The 21,847-nt window shown below is 38.8% G+C and overlaps 1 protein-coding gene across 1 annotated transcript in view; it reads right to left on the bottom strand.

The window, feature by feature from the left end:
* ZNHIT6 (zinc finger HIT-type containing 6) overlaps window positions 1-21,765 on the bottom strand; it is a 27,924-nt gene extending 6,159 nt beyond the window's left edge. The window contains exons 1-8 of the mRNA XM_010715994.2: window positions 21,563-21,765; window positions 21,396-21,461; window positions 21,210-21,316; window positions 21,024-21,109; window positions 20,602-20,705; window positions 14,305-14,373; window positions 13,436-13,516; window positions 12,846-12,926 (exon numbers count right to left, since the gene is read on the bottom strand). Coding sequence (XP_010714296.1) covers window positions 12,846-12,926; window positions 13,436-13,516; window positions 14,305-14,373; window positions 20,602-20,705; window positions 21,024-21,109; window positions 21,210-21,316; window positions 21,396-21,461; window positions 21,563-21,765 — 797 coding nt within the window. The remainder of the gene's footprint in view (window positions 1-12,845; window positions 12,927-13,435; window positions 13,517-14,304; window positions 14,374-20,601; window positions 20,706-21,023; window positions 21,110-21,209; window positions 21,317-21,395; window positions 21,462-21,562) is intronic.
* Between the last annotated feature and the right edge of the window lie 82 nt (window positions 21,766-21,847).

The following is a 21,847-nucleotide window of genomic DNA, read 5'->3' as shown; positions in this document are numbered from 1 at the left end:
CCACTAAGAGGCTAAACTAATTCACATGCCACAATACACTTTCCATTATCTCATGTTTTAGACAAAACATCTTTAGCGTCCAGCTTGGCATAAGATAAAACATTTGTCCTTAGAACTATTTTATGATAGTAAATTATTAAAGCGTTAGATCACTAAGTCAGAGCTTTATCTTTTTTGTTCTTAAAGTGTATTTTATTGGTTGGCAATGGCAGAGAAAAAATCCAAATGTTTAGTTCATAATCTGTGCTGCAAACTTCAGGGAGAATGTAACAAAGAGCCTAGTGCTTCTTGTTCTCAGACTTTCTAGTTTGTGTCTATCCTATCCAGAGACCCCAGTCCCTCCTTCCTTTACACATAAAGGCACGTTGAGGTTTTCTGCTAATCCACCTGTCAGCCACTTCCTTCACTGAGCACATTTACAATCCTGAAAGAAAAATACCAGTCACTCAATTCCAGTCAAATACAGAATGGCTCTGCTGAGCAAGACTGACTTTTCATGTTCTCTCTGACAGACTTTATCACAATGAAAACCTCCCCAACTTATCAAAGAAGTATAACAGTTGTACCACAGTGGGTGAGCAGTACAACCCTCTGGCCATGAGACCGCCTTGTAATACAGCTTTTCCAGAAACTTGACTTCACCACTTCAATTTTTATTGTGAAAAGACCTGCTTGGAGAAAAACCAAAAAGCATGAATCCTAAAACAGAAACAGAACAGCTTCTTACAAGTCACGTACCACAAGGAGCCAAACACACAGACCCTGGTGTTAACACAGGGCCAAGGCCTCACCACAGACAGGGTGGGCAAGGCTGGCACAGTGTGATGAAAACTTGGGTCTGGCATTCTTGTTCTCACCATGTTTACCTACTTGGTAGGTAAAGTCCTGTACCACTAGGACTGCCTAGCCTGCCCAGTAAGAACCTACACCAGGCTGCTACTTGTTTCAGGCCCTTCAAGTTCAAACCTACGTGTGATGCATCACAACCCTGAAGTGTAAATTTGGAAAGAACCAAGTAATACACAGTTTTTTTTCTTAACTTGTGGTTACACATGCTGCTGCAAGCATCTTTCCCATTCTGGCACTGAACACACACTACTGTCCCCCTCTGCCTCACTCAGCTTCCCAGTTCCTGCACTCAGAGAGACTTCCCTTCACATCCTCCCTGGATCTTTGTATTTACCTGCTACATGTTTCCTCTGCCCCTTCCATTCACTCCCCCAGTTTCTGTGTCCAAATCATCTAATGTACTTTCCTGAATATTTTCCTGCCCTAAGCAGGGCTTTATGCCCTTGTCACAAAGTAGGAAAATGGCCTGAATTTTTTCTTCAAAAGATTCCATTTATAAGGACCACAAAGAGACAATCTTGGCAAACAACAGCTTTTGGTTTTAGCTGGAATGAAGTAACAATAACAGCTTTTTAAAAGACAAAAATTAAACAAAAATTGCTTGCCAGCAGGCAGTTTAAAAGCCTACAAAAATTGAGACAACTGAGAAAATTTAACAAGATTCAGCAATCCTACATCTGTTCCCTTAGAATCTTTTGCATTTCTTCTATGCATTGCTTTGCTACCTTTAACAAATTGCTGAAGTGAATTGCGGCTCTGCACTTTTGCTAGCACCTGCAAACTTCTGCAAAGGGTAATTTCGCTATCTATAGCTATTCTACTACCTTCCAGGAATTTGAAAATTCAGCCTAATCTGTCTCCCATACACAGGAATGCTATATTAGGTCACAGCGTCACAACAAACTCTCTCAAAGGGAGCGCTGGGCTATCATTCACTGGTGCAACTTGTCTCCACGAATTCAGACGGCAGGAAATTCCCTGCTGATCAGGTTTTCCTGAATGTCATCTACAGGAACTTTGATTTTAATAATAGAGAAAAATCTGCAATCTGGAATTAAAGATAAATTGTAACCATGTTATTTCTTTAATTTAGTCTTGTAGCTACTGGAAAGAGAATAAAGAAGTTTTTTTACCAGTCTAAATAATTACAAACATCAGTAAAATAGATGTTTGCATAACGGTGTTCCTAACTTTCCTGAGAGAGACAGCAGCTAAAACTTGTATTCACATTTTAAACAAGGATGATTTTTCTTCCTAGAATTGAATGGAAACATCAAAATATTTCCTTTGCATAATTCAGATACAACAAATCATGTTTATCTACTTCAGGCCAAATCCTAAAAATCCACAATATTCTGCTAATTTATGAGAAGAAGGAGCATTCCTCTCTCCTTCAACGTCCCCAGGCAAAGGAGGGCAGCATTTTCTATCTGCTTTTGCCTAGAAGAGAGCAAAGACTGGGTAGAGCTTTTATAGGCTCTCCCAAGCACTCATTGTGAAGTGCTGTAGCATAGCAAAGATAATAGCTACCAGATGGACTTTCATTCCTAAGTGGTGAATAACCTCTTCGTGTGGTTATGATTTGGTGAACATGGAAGTAGTGAAATGTACTCTTGAATAAGATATAAAAGGAAAGTTATATGGCAGAAAGTAAACATGACGTACTGAAATAAAGCAGACTTTTAATATTTAACTTTGTCACAACTCTGACATTCTAAAAATCTAGAACAGTGTATCTTTTTTAGTCCATATGGAAAAGAATTAGAAAATTCAGTAAGAAAAAGGGCAGAGTCTTAAAAAAAAAGAGAAACAATAAAGGAAATTACTTGCTGTAATACTTCCTTTGTAACATAATTCTTAACAGCTAAACAATGCAGAAGTCTCTACTTTGCCTGAATGCTCTTAAGAGACAAAGCAACCAAATTCAACTTAATATTTTAATACAAAAATTGTAATAGTGTTTACATTGATATTTTAAAACCTCTAAACTCTTCCTTTCACTATTCTGTATGGTTTCCCTCCCAGTGGAGAATTTCCACAGTTAGCCTTAACCATGCACAGTTTAATCCATACCGATACAATTAAGATGCCCGAACAATCCTTTTTCAAACCAGACCACCATTTCCAGCAACACCTCCACCACAGCAGAGTAAATTTTTCTTCTTTTCAGAAAAAATGGAAAATTAGGACAAGAAGCAACCTATTCTTACCAGCATTTGGCCCACCTGTCCTGTTCAGAAGCAGCTGAAAAAGCATAGGAAGAAAAGCTGCCAGTACGCCAAGAAAAGCATCTCAGACTTCATCATCACTTCCTAACTACACCTATACACACAGAATGCAAAAAGGCACATAACAGAAATTATCACATTGTTCCTTTTCATTCCTATATTTTAACCATAGGCCATCTGTACACAAAATCCCTAATAAGACAAGCTATAACAAACCAGTCTCCTCTCTCTTCTGGGTCAGAAGAGGCCCTTATATTAGGCAAATGAAAGTACTTCTGAAAATTCAAGTGTAAACTAGGAGCAAAATATCAAAATATTATAGAATACTCTTCTTACAAAGATATTTCAGGGAGTTAAAATTTCCTGGGGGGAAAAAAAAAAAAAAGCCCAAGAAAAGATTAGAGGGACACTAATTGTTACCTCAATTATTGGGGACAATAGTAGCTGTCTAGAAAGACTCATTGGTCTGTTCATTTTTACCCTAAAAAATATACAAAAGAGTTAATGGAAAGAAGAGATAAGCAACATAAAAGTATGTTACTGTAGAAGCACAAAGGCTATCCTTGTTTAAATCTCTCGAGAATGAGGCAATTGCATGAAGGAAAAAACACAGTGAAAGTTCTTTAGTGACAACTATGGAAAAATGTATCAATTGATGGCAAAAACCGTAAAGTAGATAAGGCATCTGTTACAACAATTTAGTGGACAGAGCATTAAGAGAGATGTGGTAAAAGGACTCAGGATACAAAATAATCTAAAGATTAACTGAAGAATAAACCATCTTGAATTTTTTAGTTAAGGGAGAAAGTATAATAAAACAAATAGGAGGAAAATATGAAGCTAACTAATGTCATTTTCTTGGATTCAGTAGAATTTGGTTCAAAGAACACAGAAACTGTGATACTAAAATTTCAAGAAAGCAAATATTTTCCCCATCTCGTAAGACACAATGACAAGAAAAAATAAAATCCAGCAGCAAGTAAACATACTATCATTTAAGTGCATCACAGCAACTGTCCTTTACAGAAACAGAAGTTTGCCAGGAAGCTGCACAAACTGCTCAAAAGCTTATGGCTTATAAATCTAAGTTGTTTATGCAGATACACTGTAAAAGGGTACACCATGACTGTCTAAGACTACACACGACTGAAATAAAGAAACAAACCAGTCTAATGAGCCAATGACAGCCACAAGGCCTAAAGGGAAAATGAAATTTCGCGAGGGAAAAGTTATTAGAATGAGTTGAATACCAAACATGAATTCCTCTAGTTTCAAAAAGTGCAAAGATTTTAGTGGAATCTCTAGCATAAACAAAAGCTGTGGGTGATTCCCTAAAAATGCAGGGAAATCAAGTTAAGTGACTTGTACCATTAAAAAACTGGCATAATCATGGGGGAAAAGTGATTGTCACAGGCCTCCTTTAATTACAGTACTTGTTACACAACCTCATGAGACAATATTGAAATAATTTTAGAGGTGGGGAGTTTACCAGGGGATAACAAAGGATGCAATGAAAAATTCTTAATATACCAAGTTCAGAAAATGAATAGATCAAGTCTCACTCGAAAGTTTAATGCAAGTCAGCAGTGCACTGACAAGATTAACAGAAATACAGGGCTCATTAGAAGTGAGCCCTCATAAACTGGCAATAATTTTCTTACACTTGGGTGAATCTAATGAACCTGTACTTCAGAAGCAGAAGTTGTTTCTTTTGGAATTTAGGATCCCCAGATAGCAAATTCAAACTTTTCAAGTTTAGCTCATATGAAGATAGTCTGAATATCTTTAACACTCTGGGCTAAATGGTGGATATATATCCAGAAATTGATACTTATTAGCATGGAAATCAAAGTGCGATAAGCCTTCCATTAAGGGGTTACTGATACTTTACAAAGAAAAGGAAAAGCTCTGAAATAAAGAAAACAAATTATTTTCTTGGCAAACAAGCAGGAAGGTCAATTCCCTCCTTGGCGGGGTCGAAACAATCAGTCCTAGCTCATTTCCGTCAGGAAGAAGAAAAAACAGAGGGATTCCCCTTTGGCAGCATCATAAGGAAATAACAAGATCTCTCCTTTCCCACTGGAGCACAAAGAGGTTCCCCTTTACTACGCCTCTGTGAAAACACTGATGGCTAAAGAGCCATTTTTCACAGCTTCCAAGTTCAGTCTATCACTTCAGCTACTCTCAAACACAAACAAATTTGTATATTTGCATCTAGAAGTGCTTTATTCCAACCTCCCTGTGCTGCCTGGTGACCAAACTGAGAAACTCAGCTAGCTGCAAGTCAGAGACTCACCTGCCTTTTCCTTCCATGAATAGCAATTAAACAGAATTTCTGAGGTGTATCCTCTGTATACTTCTGGAAAATACCGAACGGCAACCCAGATATGCATCACTGAACTAAACCCTTCAGTACATCCTACAACGTTTCCTCCCTTCTACAACTCAATTTCAGCAACTCCCCAGGCCAAAGGGCAGCAGGGGTGTTTCCAAACTGCAGTCTTCTCTTGGACTTCTTCTTGCCTTTGAGTCTGCCTTATATGAGCGTGCTACACAGCACACAGACTGCGATGAAAGCCTATTTCATACTATCCTCATGTTACATATTACGACCATACACTTAAGCTCATCCCTTAAAAGAGATGCAGGGCTAGAGCAAATTTCAGAACTGCTCTAGGAACAGCCATTCCTAGACACACATACACTTGGAGGGAGGAGAGAAAATCTGCCTGCATTCACTGGGTATGCCACTCTTATTCTATAAACCCAGTTATGATACAGAAAAGAGGCTACTATGCACAGTTTTCTTTATATTTTAGAGTTTGTGGTCTGTCTACCTGCTTTGCAAGCAGGAAGGCTCTGCACATCTTTGAATCTGCCCGCAGTGCTTGCAGAACACTATCAGATGACTAGATAGGGCAAACAGCTGGGTGAAGCCAACGCTAACACTTTTATTGGTATCTCATCCTCTACCTCTTCACTTACTCACACATTCTTCCTCTGTAAGTGGTCTGGATCTAACTTGCTGTAACACAGACTGCAGAATTTTGGAGCTGAGACTGCAACTTCAAATAAATCTTTGTGCAACAGATGTCTCAGCCTGAGATTCTCTAGCTGGGACACTCTAAAAATCCTAATGCAATACCATTAATTATAAAACAGTTCATCCAAAATAATTCAGCATGTGTTACAAAACGCTGGATTGCTGCTTTAAAAAACAGGCACATACTGGTTCATAAAGGAATTCCTTTCAGGAAAAAAAAAAAAAGAATGATTGCTCAAGATAGTAAGATGGACAAATTCTGATTTTGGAATCATCCCAAAAATCTTCTCAAAGGTCAAGTAATTGTAGTCAGACATCATAAACTTTTAGCAATGCATGCTATGGACTCAGATCATACATACTTTTTATAATCAGCAATGACTAGTTTTCTGCTTTCCTTTTATGTTGTGTAAGATAGGATTTGGGTTAAGAATGTAAGTAGATAGGAAGGCAAACTGACTACTTTTTACAGTAAAAGCTGCATATCCTGGAATCTCTTGCTCCCCATCGCTTTTGTCAGCAGAGAAACCGATGTTCAGAGAAAGAAGCAAGTGAAAAGTGATGCTGAAATGGCTGCAGTAACAAACCTGGGAAGGCTAAAAATGACCTACAAGAAAATGGAATAAAAGTATTCAGTAAGAAAACCACCAGTTTTAATAAAAAATAAACCAAAATAAAAGCCAGCTCTCTGGGGAAAAAACAGCAGCAAGTAACACACAGGAGCACTGTGTTTAAGAAACAGACTACAGACCTAACGCTATTTCTCTTGAACAGCACAAAGTAGCCAGAGCCTGACTACAGTTGTGCAGTGAAGAATGACTATTGTAAGCTCCCTGCCTTTGTAAGGCTGGCAGAACTGCTTTTGTGCCAGCTGCTGTGAGCCAGAGAGGAGCAATGAATTCTACTGTCAATCTTCAGTTGGTGTAGGCTAAAGCCAGCTTGGGGTCTGTTCCAACTCATGCCAAGGCCAGCAGCTCAGTCAGGGATTTGTATCCCTAATTCCTGTCTCATGTATACTACGTACTAAATAAATGGGAAGAGAAACTGCTTCCTAAGACTAAAGAATCTTAACAAACCACCACACACCTTTCAACACCTCCAGGAAATGCAGAGAAAAATAATGCTTGAGAAGGCCCAACCTCAGTATGTTTGTTCTGATAGATGAATCAAGTAGTATTTTTGAAATGATTTCTAATTATGATAAAAAGTTGATCCATGCACCATACTGGTAGCACTTGTTTTTTTTTTTTTGTTTTTTGTTTTTTTTTAAAACAACCAAACCACGTATGAAAAGCAGAAAGTAAAATCTATAAGCTCCACTGGTTTCACGTGAAGTTATTCAGAGACTACAGTGCAGAAGGAAGTGCCCTTGGAAGATCATACAAAAATTAACATGATCTAAGGAAAACAGTAACGCCACAAATACCTGAAGCTGTGCTGTGGGTAAATATAGTAGTATTTTATAACTTATAATCACTGACAAAGAATCAGATATATAACAGGCTTTTTTTTTAATGACAGGAAAATAAATAGTTCAATATAAATATTACATTTAAAAATATTTGTTTCTATTAATTCGTATTACTCCTTGAATCCCCAGACAACAGAATTCCATTGGAGTACAGAGGCTAAAGCAAGAAGAACTTACTTCATCTTCCTGAATCTATTACTCTGACTACTGCAACCTACTAATATGATCTAACTCACAGATACTGAAAAACAATAGACTACAAAAGAAAATTCTCTTTGAGCACAGAACTCAGTCATCCAAGGAAAGAACTCTCATTTCTGCCAGCTGATCTTGAGACAGGGAAGTGCTCCAACATTACTAACATCATCCAGGCTTCTGGGAAGCAACTGCACTGGATCAGTCGAAACAAAATAAGCATTCACCACCATAAAGCAATGACATTTAGTAGAGAAGAACCTCCAATACTTGTTTAGCATTTTCTTCCCTGTGGTCCACAAGAATTAAGAGGCAAACATGCCAACATTCTCATGTCGCACCAGCCAGTGTCACCACAGAAAGTAAGAAGCCCCTTGATGTTGCAACTGGCACAAAAATGCTTTGGGTATTTTTGGCATTCTGAGCAACTGGAGAAGCATGATCTGCACCAGTACTACTGCTACAAACACCAATGCTACTACCGACCTGTTATGCCAACATCCCTAGGTAGTGTGGCTGTTTTACAACAGGAAAGCTATTCTGCACTCAGTTCCTGGAAGGAAATGGTCCAGTGAAAGCTGTGGGCTTTGCAAGGCTTCTAAGGCCAGATAGGCTGTTTTCCAAGCACCTAAATATTCCATCAGCCTACCTAAAAAGATTCTCAGAATATTCTATATTGACACACTCTGAAGCAATGTTCATGTGCTATTTTGAATATACTAACAGGTAAAAAGAAAATTTTATACAAAGGATCTAATAATGACGTTTAAAAAACCATTGCTTTTTAATTCCATTAAACTGAACAAATGTGGTTAAAGACAGACAACTATCTCAACTAACTTCATGCAAGATGCTACTGAATCCAGGAAGAGAGATCACTGAACACTGACTCTTAGATAAAAATATCTATGGTAAATAAAGTCTGTTGTAGTTCATTCTCCCTTAAAAATACATATCATACATAATAAGGAAGAGTAAATACCTCTCCAGCCACTCACTTAACCTATAACAAATATCAAGGATCTGTTGAATTTAGGATTTTTGTTTTTGTCTTTTTTTTTTTTTTTGTTACGCAAAGCCTAATAAGGCAATTCTCAGGAAAAGAAGAAAGTGCATTTCCCAAAATCAGACTGTCTAATTTGGCAGTTGCATTTTTTCTTCCCTTAGTGGAAAAAACAATACTCTTACCGTATGAAGTCACTTTGAAGGCATCCCAAATAAAGGACTGAAGGCAGTCAGGACATTAATTTATCCTGAAGAAAGAAAAGACTACTTTATAAAAGAATGTAGACTGTAAAAACCATCCAAGAGGCAGTGGCTAAACCTTTCTTGGAATAGTTTCAACCAAGGAGAGAATGGACACCAACTAAATATTGCATAAGAGGTGATAGAGGGAAGCACCACAAATGGAAAACTAACAAACCACTCAACTGCAGATGCCTTCCAAACCAAGGTTTTAAAGAAAGAAGAGTTGTGTAATACTCGTGACTTTGAATCCTCCTTCATAAGGTTCTTTATAAAGTGCAACTAAATGAGAAGACAATCAAGTGATGTAACGGTTCTAGTGTTATCAGCTATTAGCTGACAGGTACAGAGGAAAGGATGCAATGAGTGATTATACTTTAGGTTACTCCAAACAATCATGGAGTGCTACAAACTCATACTGAAAACAATTCTTACAAGTTGGTTTTAGATTAGATAGGAGCCAGAGATTAGAACAGGGAACAAGAAAGCCAAAATAAGAGCTTATCATAGATGGGAAAGTTGTATTGCCACTACTGACTACGAAAGGCACCTGGGAGCAAGAAAGCAAGCACCACGTTGTTTAGCTGCTGTTCATAATATCCATATGGCACTGGATTTATCCATTTGCTGTTAGAAGTTCTGCAGAACTCCTGTGAGGAAGTGGAAATCTGTGTTGCATGGTTAATATATATATCTTGGAGAAAGAAAAAAAAGAAACCCCCCGAGACATAAAGCATTCTGTAAAGGACCTTCAAAATGAAAGGACTGTTTGCGATGAAATGCAGAAAACAGCCAAAACTGAACCGCAAACTTCTGTTTCATAAACATTCGCAGGAAACACTAAAATCCTTCTGTAATGTACTTATCTTAAACTAGCAGATGAACATTTTATAACCCATAATAATCCTGCTTAGATGTTCTCTGAAACACCACTGCACTGCTTCGGTAATCCATAATCCCAACTATGAAAAATATTTTTCTCAAATTGTTTTGCTAAGCCAAAAAACAACATCCAACCAAACAGCACACTTTTTTTTTTCCCCCCCCAGCTTTGCCATTACCTAGAACTTGCAGAGAAGCCGTTTCTAGTGAGTCCAGGGGAACTTTAGGTAGTATGTAGATTTGCATCATTACTATACTATATCGATCCTACTCCTCTAGCCTGTCCACAGAGTGATGAAGAACATTTTGTCATGCTGGAACAGAGGCCAGAACTGTATGGAATGGGGTGGCACAGGGTGAGCTGACAGAGGCACTCAAGATGACACAAAGCAGCAGTCAGCAGCCACTGCTAGGAATTGAACAGACTCAGTTCAAGCATTCCCACTGCAACTCCAGGTACTGATTTTTACTGAGACAACATACACTCTAATTAATTTAACTGGGGAGAATCATAAAATAGACAAAATCAAAGTAGATTCTCAACTATAATGCAACTAGAGTAAAAGTTCATATTCTCTTGGAGAGCCTTAGTCACAGCAGCTATGCTAGCACAAGCACACCCAGAACTTGATGGCAGAGACAAAGCTTATGCAGACAAAAGATATTTTTCTGCTGACATGGCAGTCCCATCCCTTCAAACAAACTTTGTTCTTTCCTTCAGAAACAGAAGTTCCTTTCAGCACACTGTTTCCTCGACTGGTGCACACAGCCACAGCTGGGCCTGCTCCGCTGACCAGGAGGTGCATTTCTAATCCTAGAACCTTCTCATTATCTTCCTACAGTTCTATAATCTACATTTGCTAGTTAAATGTGCGACTCTAATATCAACCTATAGAGCTGATTCTTGGAACACAGATGAGGCTCAAACATCAGGGTATTTCATGAGATTCTTCTAAAAAGCTTCATAAAAAAGAATGCTCTCAGCTCTCTCCATGAGCTAAGGAGGTGTCATGCCCATTTATGAAGAACAAAATGGTTAAGTAAAAAAGAAACTGATGAGCAACAGAGATTGTCCACTTTGATACTAGTTTATTTCCCAAGCCTTCTATGCTATTCACATACCATATTTCAAAAGATCAAGAGGTGAATTTTACCTGCTATTGCAGAAGCAAGTTTTTCTTCCTTTCTAAAAAAGTGAAACGTAAAAAAAGCAAGCGCCTATCCGAAAGCTTAAGCTAAGTAGCAACTTAAACAGTTGTTAACACTTCTATAACTGAAAAATATCCCAAACTGTTAAAACTAAGATACTGATGGAAAAACTAAAGAACGTGTATAAATTCTTATATTCTAAATATACAAATGAATATTCAGCATTATCTTCTTAACACTACCTTTTCAATCACACAGTAAAAGGTGACATATAACAGTAATAATTTGAATGCATTTTCAGTTTTTGCTGCATTAATTTGAGTACAAAGAAGGGGACAGAAGTTGTTCATGCTCCAGGAACCTGTCCTGAGCAGCACTGCTAACTGATGAACCCAAGCCTGCCAAAAACATTTTAAAATTAGAAATAGTTCCGGTCTCCCAGCGCTAAGTTCTAGAAAGGCTTCTTTGCTTTGTTGCTCCACTGTACACAACCTGAATGGGTGAAGTGCCTGTGCTTAATTCATGGAAATCACAGTGAAGAGAAAAAAAACAGAAATCTGCACCCATCCAGGTCCTTCCACACTCATCTTACCATGAAGCTCACAATACTAGCATTTTTTATATCCATTCTAAGAATAAAGAATTTGCAATTCTTGAAGTACATGAAAATCAGTTGAGACATTTCACTCAAAAGCAACAGGTTTACAGGTGAGAACTCTGCAAATTTTACAAACTATTTCAAATAGTGATTTCAAAGAGGGAAAAAAATTAAAACAATGAGGAGTTTATATTCTGGAGGCTTGAGTGATCAAATACATTACTCACATCTGAATAATACTTACTGGGAAAATAAATGCAGCACAAACAGGAAGTTAAGTTACAACTGAAATGTCTTTTCTGCATGTTTTTTCCCCTTAGAAGTAATATATAATGGTTTAGGGAAGCATGCTATTTCCACTTGTTACATTTGAAGAAAAGAATGTACGTTAAAAACCCTAACTAGGAATCACTGGTCAACCACATTAAGCTACATTAAAGCTGGTACACATCCTTTTCAGTAACAATGATAACAGTGGAATGTTCAAAATGGCATTTATACCATCAGAAATGATTTACTTAATGTTTATTTTTGAAATTCAAGATTACTGTCTGTTCAGGAAACAAAGAAAGCAATCTTTCACAAGTCAGAATTCTGGAAGCTACACCCAGCAATGTCGTAGCATGAAGAATGATGAGCCAGTAACTGAGAAAAATGCATTATTTCAGATGCTGCCACTGGATGCTGATGAGCAAGTCATTTTTGCTGCAATGCTTTAAAAAGACAGCTATACCATTCACTCTCCTGGGGGAGAGTAAACATATCCACAAAAGTGCTTGAAGAAGGGAACAGACATCTACACTTCTGCTGGTCAATAGAGTACTTTGCTGCTTAATACTCATCTAGCAGTGAGCTGAGTCACTTGCATGGATGGCTGCTGAAGCTCACGTAGAGGTACTCTTGCCAATCCATCAATACAGCTGTGAGCTTCTCAAATTGTCCAAGTACAAGTTAGCTGAATTTACTAATCACAGCATTTGAACAGTGCTTCAGTGTTGGCATAGAGACAGACAAAGAAATAAGATTTTTGCTGCATCATTCTTAAAGTGGTTGGTAATTACACATAGAAGTTAATCCATGGGATTGGGCTATTTATTCGTGATGTATTAAAGTTTAAGAAATGTGTTCTTTCTTTTTGCTGTCTTTAATTAATATGCACACAAACAAAGCAAAGAGCCACCTTACCTGGTGGAGTTTTGCTCCCTGTTCTCTATTTTCATTAAAATTTGTACATCTGACTGAGGAGACATTGTATATATCTTTAATCTGAAAAAAACAATGTGCAACAGAAATGAAGAAATGATGTGCTTCACACTCTTCCTCCTATCATCTGTAAAAGATGAGAATCTTTTACATATCAACAATCGAAAGCATTTCTTTATTAAAAAAGCGCATTTTCCATATCTTAAATACCTTCTAAAAATTAGGGCTGTAATTATTGGTATGTTTTTCTAACTCCTCCAAACAAAAGGATCACTGTTACCCCCACTGGGCTGAGTTACGTTACGTTTCTTAGAATTAGAGTTGCTTTATTTGATTTTTATGTTATAAATCTTGATTATCTTTTCCTGGTTTAAACGTGGAGGCTATATCCAGGGTTACTTGGTTGGTGAAAGTTGGGATGGTTTTCATCACAGCAACTAAAGCTGTAGAGCTGACAGGGACCTCAGTCCTCCACGTTTGAAGTGCAGCAAGGTTAAGCAATCTGTTCAGAACCACTCCCATCTTCTATTAGCAAAGCATATGGACGAGGCAGAAAGCAATTCAATACGCACCTCTGACAAACTACGGGATCTGATTCCACTGGATCAATGTAGGGCTTCAGGATATCAGTGAGCGTTTTATCCTCTGGCACTCTTCCCCAAAGATAAAAATCAAATACGTAAGACATGGTTCATCATGCACACAGAACTCTATTATCTGAGTCATTTAGAGAAAGCTGTATGTTTGCATGCTACAGTAGTACAGCTGAATACTTCATGGGTGAATTATAAACGTGGATCAACACAGCCCAGGTTATTGACAATTCCATATCAATTTCAACACTAAGACTTCATTGGCATCTGCAAGGAGTAAACAGATGAGTATCTCCAGTTCCAAACCCTGCAGCTTAACATGCTGTCTGTACAGACCTAAAAGTAGATACTGGCATATTTCACATCCACCTTTAGACTAGGAAAAAAGGAGAGAAACATTTGTCCATAAAAGCTGAATTTTTGGCTTTTACAAAATGCACTTGCAGGTTTTCCTACAAAGTAAACAATGAAAAAATTTCATTGTATTTGCAGGTCAGTTCCAGCACGCAGGCAAAGAGGGAATGGAAATCTTGCTGCACTCCTGCCCCATGAGAGCAGAACATATTAGCTGAGGGGATATTGCACTGTAAACGTACAAGCTGCTTGTTCACTGCCAGGAAGGAGTAGCAATCAAATATTTCCTTTGATTTGACAACCTCTCTAGCCTTCAAAGAAAAAAGTACTACACTACTTTAAGTACCTTTAAATTTGAATGCCCTTTTAGTTAAGACACAAAATAATATTCGAGTTTACCTCATGTAACAGAAATAGTTAAGAATAGATCAAAATGTTTCCCATTTGAATTCCAATAGAGTAATTCCCAAAAATCCATTTTTCAAACACTGTACCTTTTTAAAGTGTATTCAGCATGACAGTGAGGAAATACAAGCTTCAAATGCCAGTAGAACTTCTGCTCCCTGAAAAGAGGAAATGCAGATTCTTAATGCCTCACTAGTTAGCTGGTAACTGCTACTTGTCTTTCCACAGCACAACCTAAACAGAAGATGTGTCAAGGGCAGGGAGGGAAGCTGCCTTTCAATGTAACCGTGAAAACACACGTTGGAAAGAATAAATGTAGTACAGAACTGACAGAAGCTTCTGTAAGAGACAAAACTTGATGTTGCATTCTGTTCTCCAGTTCATTTGTTGGCAAACCATCCTGTCTCTAAAGCTAGCATAATTCGTATCTGAGAACAGAAACTGCATACTGCGGTTTCAGTGCAGTATGGCACCAGGGAAGGCAGAATTGCCTAGAGGGAATCTCTTTACATCAGGAATCTAGGCAACAGTGACTTCAGGCTTTCAAATTCTCCCATCCTGCACAATCTTTTTTAAAGTGAAATCTCGTAAGAAAAAGCACAGACTGAAAGACAGGTTTATGGTCCTCTCCTCTGGTTTAGAATTTCACACTTGAGACAAACAGTAAAGATTTAGAAAATAGACGCTAGGTATCTATCTGAAGCACGAGAACTTCAAGTGGTAGTTTTTAATTTTATTTTGTTTTTACTACTTAAACCCATAAATCCTTATATCAAAGATAATCAGCAACAGTTATGCAAAGATTCTGGTACTCCTACAATTAAAAATAAACACACTGTTGCTCCAACATGCTGCTTGATTTGCTTATGAGGCAGATGGAACTATCCAGCAGAATCTAGCTGCCTGCAGAGACAAGCATATGTGCAATCAAGTAAAAAAGCAGTAAACAAGTTAGTTGTTAAGCTCAATTAACTATCATATCAATTTTTAGATGCAGGCACTTTATCAAGCTCACTTACCAAATACATAATTATTGACTTAAGATACACCAAGGGGAAAGCTAAGCTTTACAGCTGAGCTACACTTCTCATAGTCTAAGCACAATCACAGGTATTATCTTTTATCCTCACCCCCCACAAAAAAGATGCAAGAACCCTCCAAGGAACTAATAATTAATATATTCGAATAAACTGAACTACAGGTGGCTAAGATCCACAAAGCAACATGTGACTCGGTAGAGCTGTATGTGCCTCGTGATTTTTGCCCTGTATCTGTTCATGCTTGTTAAAACTGAGAATGAAGGATCCCTCCTTAAACGAAGAGGGATCGGGTCTGAAACAATGGAGAAAATAGTATGACCAGAGCTGGACAGTAAGAGATAAAACATTATTAATTACACTGCACACACACAATGCAAAGCTGACATCTTGTGTTGTGGATTTTTATGTTATTTTATAAATGTTTTATAAAAATGTTATTTTATAAAAATTTTGTAAAGTTTTATAAATATATTGCTATGACACAGTCTTAAATTACTGAACTGAAAAAGAAACAACTCAAAATCAGTGAGTACATTGGAATTTTGAGTTTTTTTGCAAGGTGAGTGAAACAAAGTTTTCCAGTTCCTCATTTTAACAACTGAAAGAAGCATCAGATGAAGCCTTTATAAACACATTATCAACTAACTTTAGCCTCTCTAGCATTTTTTCCATTTAATTCACCACTAATTTGTTCCATCAGACCATACACATCTATTTCAAGTGACCGACACTTATTATGATGTGGACACTCTTTCTGTCAAATCTTTGAATCAAGACCTTCGAAGTAAGATACTGCCAGATACTTCCCCCCAAAAGCAGAAACAGCAAGGTGTGACAATGATGACAGAAGCGTGTACGTGGTCTGAAGGGCTGTTTCTAACACAGACACTTCAGGGAGAAATGTTCCGGAAACACTTCTAGTTATCTGCTATCTGTCAGGAAAACTCTGTGTCCACAGAAATTGTGGTCACACACCACATTCTGATTTCACATGCAAGACCAGTTTGCTGTGGGCTCACTGAGGCAGACTCAGTTCATCACTGCAGCTGTATAATCAGCTTAAGAGGGATCTTTTCAGACTCTCACCCTCCCTCCCCCTTCCAGGCACAATCTAGTCTATGGATTAGTGAACAGAAAGAGCTATGTATCAGGAAGATTGAACATTAAATTTAAAAATATCAGGAAGTTTCACTTTTGTCAGAAAGTTCCACTTTAGAAAAACAGAAACATTGATACATTTCAGCATGCTAAAAGGTAAACCAAGGTGAATTCATCTCTCTTGAAAATACGCTTGCCTAAAAGCAAATGACAAGCAGAAAGAAGTAAAAGCTGGATAGAAGAAGGCATGGAAGAAAGAAACTTAGAACTGGAAAAGCTTCACACACTTTGCTGTTAAGCGAAGTATAGAAAAGCAGTAATACTTTCGCACAAGTTTCCATAAGTAGAAAAGATTGGTAACAATCTCCTGGATGTCCATTATTAAAGGGAAGCATCCCTCACCATCACTGATTCCTGCCCAACACAAAAACTAGATGTCAACTCTAGATGCTATCAAAGCTGCTTCGCAGCAAGTTCAGATTTAAGTTAGATACCCTGGCTCCAAATCTCACTGACTTCATTTTCCATTATGGCTCATTGGGGTAGTATTTCCTTCAAATGTAACTGACATGTACTATGTTCATTGTCTAAATGAAAAATGCTTAATTGAGTAAGTCATCCTGAGTTGAGTAACAGCTCTCACACTGCTTGAAGCATTCCACGCTGCTCGGCTGCCATGGAACATCAACCCACGGTTTGCTTGAATACCAAGGTCCTGACTATAAAGTTATCAAGCAGCACAGATCTGGATGAGACACAGCACATCCTTGATGTCAGTAAAAAAAGCATCACTGCTCATCCCCACGTTGCTTTGCTTCACATCCAATTTTGGCTAATTCAGAAGCACAGAAACTGATCAGAGAGAAAAAGAGAAGCTAAGGAATCTCTCTCCCTGCGTTAGATGTAGCTGCAAATGGTGTTTAGAACTGCACAGGGTGTTCTGCCATTACTGTTCTACACTAGAGTAACTGTTTCCCTTCCATTTTCCTAAAACTTCCAAATAATTACTTTCTGTAATCAATATAATATTTCCTCTCTAGTTTGTTTTCAAAGAACACCACATAAGTGATTTTTAAATTCATGACAGCTGAAACAGGTTTTTATTGCTGATACTACAAGACAGCACTGATAAATGTGACTGTTACCTCCAGCTAGCTCTTGGCACAGCTCTAAAGCTATTACCTCCAGCTAGCTCTTGGTTCGATAGTTAATGCAGTACCCTGGAAGACATTTCAAGTACTGTGGGTGTATGCAGTATAGGTGCTGGCAACTAAAAGGATCCTACTGAAAATTTTGGGATCTGACATAAGTGCCTCAGTGGATTTTTAAAAGTGTGTTTGAACTGACAAAAGAGATGAAAAGGAAATAGTGACCTTATCTTTAAACTATCCTTAAATTTCACAATACTCAGTACTCTCACCACACACATCCAGGTTTAATTGAAACATGTGGTACTCAGTATCTACTCCTTCGGATAATGTCACCTTTCACAACTTACTTAAGCAATGAAGATTTAGTCCAAGTAAGTGACTAGATTCTCTTGTAGAATCCAAACAAACATGAACAGAAGATATCACACAGAAGCGTGATGGTTTCCTTCTTCGCCCATCAACTACATGTTCCTTGCCAAAATTAGTTCTGCTCTACTTTGAACAACCGCACACTAAAAGGGATGTCTCCATTTTGTTGGAGCTTTGTTAAGCGAATTCCTGGATTTGATGTATAAACAATAAATATTTCTACTGAAACACTTCTACTGAAAGTTCAAGTGTTTCCTAGTTACGGTAAACAGCAAGACAATCAATGAAGAAGATGAAGAACAGTTCTACTGCAACACATATGGTTTTCTGTCAAAGGACTCCCAGCAGCAAGAGATGTTACTGACCACATGTGTGGAATAGGCAAACACCATGGTCTTGAGCTGACAGTCCCGTGTAAATCAGAGGAAGACTCCTAAGAAGCCAACCTCTAATCATCTTTAACAAATAAAACCACTGTCCTCTTCACTCCTACAAATAAACAACATGAGTATCAGATCCACTATGGAAAGAAAACAACTAACAAAAATCTCAGCTACAGATTGAACAGTAACTACTTGTTTTCACACGGGGATGGTCTGAAAAACTACCGACAGACTGAAATGCACCAAGGTCATGCTTTCTGCTCATTTCAGATCAGCACTTCTTTGCTTGCGAGGTCACATTTGTGAGTCCTGGAAAGCAAGCAGAACTATGCACTAAGTGACAGCTGAATTCAAGGTTAACAGCTCCAGCAGAGTAACATGATGCCCCAAACCAGCCCATATAACTCCTTAGTAAATTCTTAACATCAGCAACACTTGAAAAAATTCATTCTAATTATCTTTACCTAGTTCAAGACTAAAGACTGACATTTTAGGTTTTTCACATGCACCTCAGAGTAGGTTTCACAGCACTTAATGATTATTTATTGATGATCACTTAACTGCTGCTAATCTTAAGGCTCCATACTACACTATACTCATACCAATAAGATGCCCTAAGCCATCTGCAAGCCAGATAAGACTTCACAAACTGGATTCAAACTCCATTTGCTAATGACCCTCTATTATCTGCATTATTTGATATTACAAGTTAGTCTAACCCATGTTACCTAGCACTGGCACATATGCTTTCATAACACTGAATTTCGCAAACTAATGGAAGCTAGGAAACGAGAAGTGGTTAACACATCTTAACAACCACAGACTTGCCCGGCAGAACTGGCAGGGCCAGGGGATGACACCAGAACACATCTTGTACCTCCTCACTTTGGATGGCTCTCCATCCTGCCTCAGACAGCTCAGCAGCTTGGCTCAAGTAGAGAATATGAAGGAGACACCTGAGCAGGCACGCAGCCTCCCACACACTTATGTGGAGCTGCCTCCAATCTCCATACTCTGTAGCAACCTTTCCCCAAATCCTGCTGACACACAGCATAAGTGAGGGCTCAGATCTACAGAACACAGACACCCTGGCAACCACCAGGTGCTAACCTCATAGAAAGCAACTATTAGCACAGCTTTTCCCATTAGACTGTAGTATTCAACAGACTTGTGTGTCATATCTCGAAGTCACATCACACAGGTGTTAAATGACTGATGTATGCTTGTTTCAATCACACCTTGGGTTTGATTTCTCAGTCACCCACATAGGGATTAGGCACAATATGCCTACTACAAGAAATAAAATAGTTCTTAACCTACATCACTGAATTCAAACCATTCATGCCCGCTCCTACACGAAAAACAGAAGTAGAAGAAGAAACTTCATCATTGTAGTAATCCCAGAGCACATCCTGTACCCCTGGATAGCATTTGCAGACGGTTCCTTCCTACTCTTTCAAGAGCAGAGGACAATATAGTGTTCCTCTGTCTCGGAACAGAACAGATGATAGGACCGAACGACCAGGGGTTGCCAAGAAGCTCGGGCTGTTGTCTGTCCAAGAGGGACACCTGGTGGCTGGTCCCCACTGGGGCACCTCCCCAATCTATAAGTGACTGTTTTAAAGTCACAGAATAAGGGAAAAAATGCCTATGGAAAGCAGAACTTGCCACCAAAACTAAGAATGCAAAAAAATCCAAGAGAATCTGGATCTGGTACATTTGATTACTACAAAAAGCAAAGAAGGCGCTTTTTTTTTTTTCCTTCTTGTATTTTAAAGTATTTTCACAGTAAAAAGTCTGGGTATCAGAGAAAACTCACATGAGTAGATAAAGGAAAGAACATCTGAAGCCTTTTCTTAGCTTTTTCCCTATACAAACTCCAGCATATGCCAGTCCTACAAAGGCTGCAACAGAGGTAAATGGATGAGGAATGACTCATCTCCGACTTCAAGGCAGCTTTTTTCAGGGACAGGAATCTTTCATAACCATTCTATATTACTTCTCTGTCACAAACCTTTAAATATAAGGTCTCTTCTAACAACCAAGCCCCAAAAACCTTCACAATATCATTTAACAGATGAAATATGCAGCAACACTGATTCATCCTCCTCCTCATGTTGGCAGTTCTCAAAATAAAGCATGAATTACATAAGTTATTAAAATCATCTCAAACAGCCTAAAAAACAAGAACTGCAGTAGGAAATACTAAGTCTAAATAGTTTTTGTAGAAAAGCTGTGCATCTAATAGATTTAGAAAGTGAGCATGTCAGTATGAATTTATATTCACGTCATTATGTGTTCAGTAAAGCAAAACATCGTTGCCTGGTAGCCAACTGGAGACTCACTTCTTATTGAAGATAGTTGAATTTTCTCTTCTTTTTGTGAATCCAATGGGCAGCGTCTTCAGATTGATATTATGCCTTCGAGCTCTGTTTCTCAAGTAATTGATCTATCAAAAGTAAAAAAGATACATATGTATTTTTCAATCTGAATGATATTATTTGAATTATAAGAAAATTATAGAAAGAACAGCCATGAGTGGAATATTTTAAGAATGTGCATGATGCTAGCAATTTATTCTTCTGTGCGATTGGATGTAGCCATCAATACTACTATTACATAAGCCCTGAGACTTCTCCAAAATTTTGGGCTGTTTACACCTACACAGTGAAAACCCCAGTCCTGAAACCTAGCCTGGCAGTGCCTCAGTAGGAATTCAAAGGCAGCAAACCCATGCCCAGCAGTCACACTGCTCACATGAACTTACAAATTTATTTGTTGTTGGCCGATGCACAGACAGATCTCGAGCAGCAGCATCAGCCGCTCTTCCCACATCTTCCAGGAACCGATAATCTGAAGGTGAAAAAAAAACACAACACGGAATAGAAAAAAATAATGTAGTGCTGAACTACTAGAAACGACGAATTTTGAAAAGTACCTGGAATGTTCTTACCACTCAGAAGGTTCAAGTCAGTAAATTCAGTCATGGAGACAAATGCAGTTTTGTCTCTGACTCCGTTACAGCTCAGGGCAAGCTTGTGCTTCTTCACGCACAGCAGGCTGAAACGACACAAACACACATTAGTGTCACATTCAACAGCAGAGCAGACAAAACCAGCTCAATTCAGATAACAGATACCTGCACGAATACTTCATGCACTGTGGACACCGGTACTTGGCCTCCTCTTCGCCACATGTCTCACATCTGAAAGAAGCAGAAAGCAGCTCTTGGGGCAGGGGTTGCCATCCCGGGCCGGGCGGGGGAGCAGCTGCACGTGGCAGCGGCCTTCAGAGGGAAAGACCCACTGCTGGCGGCAGTCCGGCTGGCATGGACAGCGCGGAGCTGGGCACACAGCAAGGCTGTGTCCGTGCGTGCTCCACAGCCAGCGCCAACACAGCTTCTCTACAGCTATACTCTCATATAGGGCCTCGTTATTTCTCCCGAGGCCTGAGATTTGCCCTGCCCCCTGAATGCCGCATCCCATGCCCACTTCGGGACCAAATACCATGCGAGGGTTCGGCCAGCGACGAGCCCCACAGCCCGGGACCCCGCAAACACGAAGCACCGCCGACAGCGGTCAGCTCTCTGCC

Source organism: Meleagris gallopavo, chromosome 10 (assembly GCF_000146605.3).
Source record: "Meleagris gallopavo isolate NT-WF06-2002-E0010 breed Aviagen turkey brand Nicholas breeding stock chromosome 10, Turkey_5.1, whole genome shotgun sequence".
In the NCBI taxonomy this organism is placed as follows: domain Eukaryota; kingdom Metazoa; phylum Chordata; class Aves; order Galliformes; family Phasianidae; genus Meleagris; species Meleagris gallopavo.
Note: the sequence above shows the minus strand (reverse complement) of the source record. Positions and strands in the feature narration are given on the sequence as shown.